The sequence below is a fragment of the Salvelinus sp. IW2-2015 genome, unplaced genomic scaffold, assembly GCF_002910315.2.
Source record: "Salvelinus sp. IW2-2015 unplaced genomic scaffold, ASM291031v2 Un_scaffold3888, whole genome shotgun sequence".
NCBI classification, from domain to species: Eukaryota; Metazoa; Chordata; class Actinopteri; order Salmoniformes; family Salmonidae; genus Salvelinus; species Salvelinus sp. IW2-2015.
Window position 1 is genome coordinate 1 of NW_019945162.1, and position 3,244 is coordinate 3,244.

The 3,244-nt window shown below is 42.5% G+C and overlaps 1 protein-coding gene across 1 annotated transcript; it reads right to left on the minus strand.

Annotated features, from left to right (window-relative positions):
* Positions 1-65: 65 nt before the first annotated feature.
* LOC112076625 (TERF1-interacting nuclear factor 2) lies at positions 66-2,928 on the minus strand (the record flags this gene model as incomplete). Its single annotated transcript, XM_024143347.2, has 6 exons — positions 1,815-2,928; positions 1,205-1,407; positions 852-944; positions 648-743; positions 354-464; positions 66-183 (listed from the first exon to the last, which is right to left on the minus strand). Coding segments are annotated over exons 1-6 (655 nt in total), but the record flags the coding sequence as incomplete, so codon positions are not given.
* Positions 2,929-3,244: the final 316 nt, after the last annotated feature.

A 3,244-nucleotide genomic window follows, 5' to 3' on the forward strand; every position in this document is an offset into this window, starting at 1 on the left:
AGACCTGCGAGTTTTAAACTACAAGACGTTGCATCATGATTTGGTAATCATTACAGGAGACTTACAAGGTTCTTTTAAATGTCCAAAACTCTTATGGTGCTGGAGAATGAGGTTCAGATTCTCTGGGGTAGACTGCATACACTCCTCCAGGACTGAAGGTGCAGAGCTGAGCCATGTCGCCGTCTGAAAGGGAATGTCTTTTAGAAAWRCAYTTTATATTCAATCAACGTAGCCTAAARAATTGTGTTTGTCTTCCCAAAATGTACTATGCCTAACTTGTGCTAGATTTATGCTACATCCAATATCAGAAAGGCTAAATTGCCAAAAGCTATGCATGCCATATTGCTCAATACCTGCTTGAGGTCTGGTACTGGAAACAGTTGTTCCAGTCTGGAGAGGAACTCCCATGTTAATGTCTGCACCGCTGTGTCATAATGTCGGCCATATTGTTCCGGGAACACCTCCTGTTGTGGGAACATTATTTAAAAATTAAGGCAWGGTGATGGATTGTAACTTMAAGTACTTTTTTTCTTGAAGGCCTGGRTGAGTAACTTTTCCCGGGCGTGACACTCCCATTGTTTTCAGTAAAACCTTGGCGTAAGCAGCGCGGTCCTGCAAGAGGCTCACAGCGCTGAGTGTAAAATTACCTGAAAGAAGCACTCCCTCTCGACTGGGTCCTTTAGCAGTGATTGGACAAGCACCACAAAATTTGATTCAGATGCTTCCACCTCTGCRTCTCTGTACTGCAAGACAGTAAACAGATACAATCATCATCACATAGTGGCTGTGTGCACTCAAATCCACTTGGAAAACAACCAAGTTCTGTTCTAAAAGGACTGTAGCCCACTTACTCCTGTACATCCTGGAGTTACAGTGGGCATTCTGTCCAGGTAAGGTTGGATGGTTTGAGGGTCGACAGGGCCTCGGCACAGCTCCAGAACCAGCTGAATCACACGCAGTAGAAACAAGTATTAACTGTGGTACAAACCTGTAGCTGGGGAAACCATGTCATTGYAATCTCTCAATCAACTCAGGTGGGGAGTACCCATTCATAGGATTGCAGACAGTTACATAATGTATAGAACAGACCCAATTCTCTACTCATCATCATAGGAAATTCTCTTCTGTTCAATATATTTCATTTGCGCTTTTCAGGGCTCTCCATCCAACTGAATAACCCTATGCCCCCCGACTTGTCTCTCACCCGTGCTCTCAGACCTAGAATGAGCTGAGCTCTATGTCTGTGGCTCAGCAGCTCTGGAATGGCCTCTGTCACCAGAGTCACAAACTCCTCCAACTTCTCATAGTGCCTCACATCTCTTTGCTGAGCCACCTGCCACATGGCAGCAGACAGGAGCCGCAAGGGTGGAACCAGGAGGTGCAGAGAAGAAAGACTGAGAACTGGATCTAAAATGTAGGTGTACAAATTGACAAACATTTAATCAGAAGTCAGAACACTGTTCAAAATATATACAGCAGTAATATATCATTATGTCTGTCAGCTAAAGATGGCAGACATGCATTTCTCATCCAGTCGTTAAAGGATGGGGCTCCATTGAATATAAGAGTAGCATCAGACATTAGCCTTTGTCAGGATTAATTTGCATTAAGCAATAACTTTACTATTCAAATTGTCTTTACTTTAAATTGATAGCTAGTTAGATAGGATTACAAGCACACTTGGCTTAACAATGCAGTCATAACAACCGATTTTAACCGGCTTTCAACTGATAGCTAACAATGCCACTTTTTCCATGGGGCTTTTGATATTAGCTAGCATGGTAACGTTAGCTATACGTTATTTTCTTACACACCATTGATGTCTTTAGATAGTCCACATGCATCCATGGCTATAAATATACTTATGTAAAAGCGCAGAATAATTTGAAAACAAAATTATTTGACTGCTCCCTAACGAGCGAAGTAACATCGATCTACTTCCCCAAACTTCCGGTACCCAAGACTGGACTCAATTTTCTTTCCGCCTGTACCTTATCCAAAATAAGTAATAGAATAAGTCCTCCAAGCTGCCAACTTACATTACCACTAACATGGCTCTGTTAGATTTKAGTTGATTTCTATTTTGAAAAATATTGTAGCCTACCGCAAGACAAAAATAAGCAACGCTATTTTTATTACCTAAGGAATACTCCATTAAAGATAAAGAAGTTTTGCCTCTGGGGGTGCTGTTGAGCCAAAATGGGTGCCTTAGAAAATGAAATACTGTATCGTCTATTGACCAAGATAGCAGATTGATTAATATTATGTTTATCAACCATAAAGACAACACTCGAGCCTACATTTGAGAATACATATTTTCCCTCAGTTTTGAACATACAGTAGAGGCCTGGCACTCGCCTCTGAACAACCAGCCTGTGTACCGGCAGCAACTGTCCTCTTCATTCTGCAAAGGAAGGTGCGCAATACTTCACTCTTTTTAATGTCAAAACAAGGCGAGTAACCTAAATAAAAGAATATGCCCTTTGATGTATGATTCTTGGTCACAAAAATGCACATCTCAAAAATACAATCAAATTCCAAGCAGTGACAGAATTAACAATTCACAGTATGAGGCTCAACTCTTGTTGTTACAGGCCTCTAATACAAATGGCCTGTCTTACTTTACATTTCCAAAAAACAACAAATGATCCACCAAAGACACTACAACATATGAATAGCAATGACACACCAATATCCTCAACAAACAGCCTCAACTGCTGCATGAGTTCGCTCGTGTGTACGCAGAAGATGCAATCTGTTATAAGCCTTCCCACATTCAGTACACACGTATGGCTTCTCTCCCGTGTGGCTGAGCATGTGTCTCTTCAGTGGAGTGGTGCTGTTATAGCGATTTCCACACACGCTGCAGGAGTAGGGCTTCTCTCCTGTGTGTATCCGCTTATGTACTGTAAGATAGGCAGGACTGGGTAAAACTGTTTCACACTGCTCAATTTGAATGGTCGTTCTCCAGTGTGGTAACGCTGATGTTTCGCACCCTGTCGGAGTAAGTTAAGAAACTTTTACCGCACTGGAGTAGCAAATATGTGGCCTCTCCGCTGTATGCATGCGATTATGCCTGGTCAGATCAGTCGATCTTGGAAATTCTTCCAACCTGGGAGCAGGGGGAAAGGACGGCTCTCCTGTAGTGAGTCTGTAAGTGTTTTCTTCAAAAGGCGATTGGCCTTGAAGTCTTTCGCACCACTCGAGACAAGGGAAGGGTCCTCTCCTCTGAGTGACCTGAAGG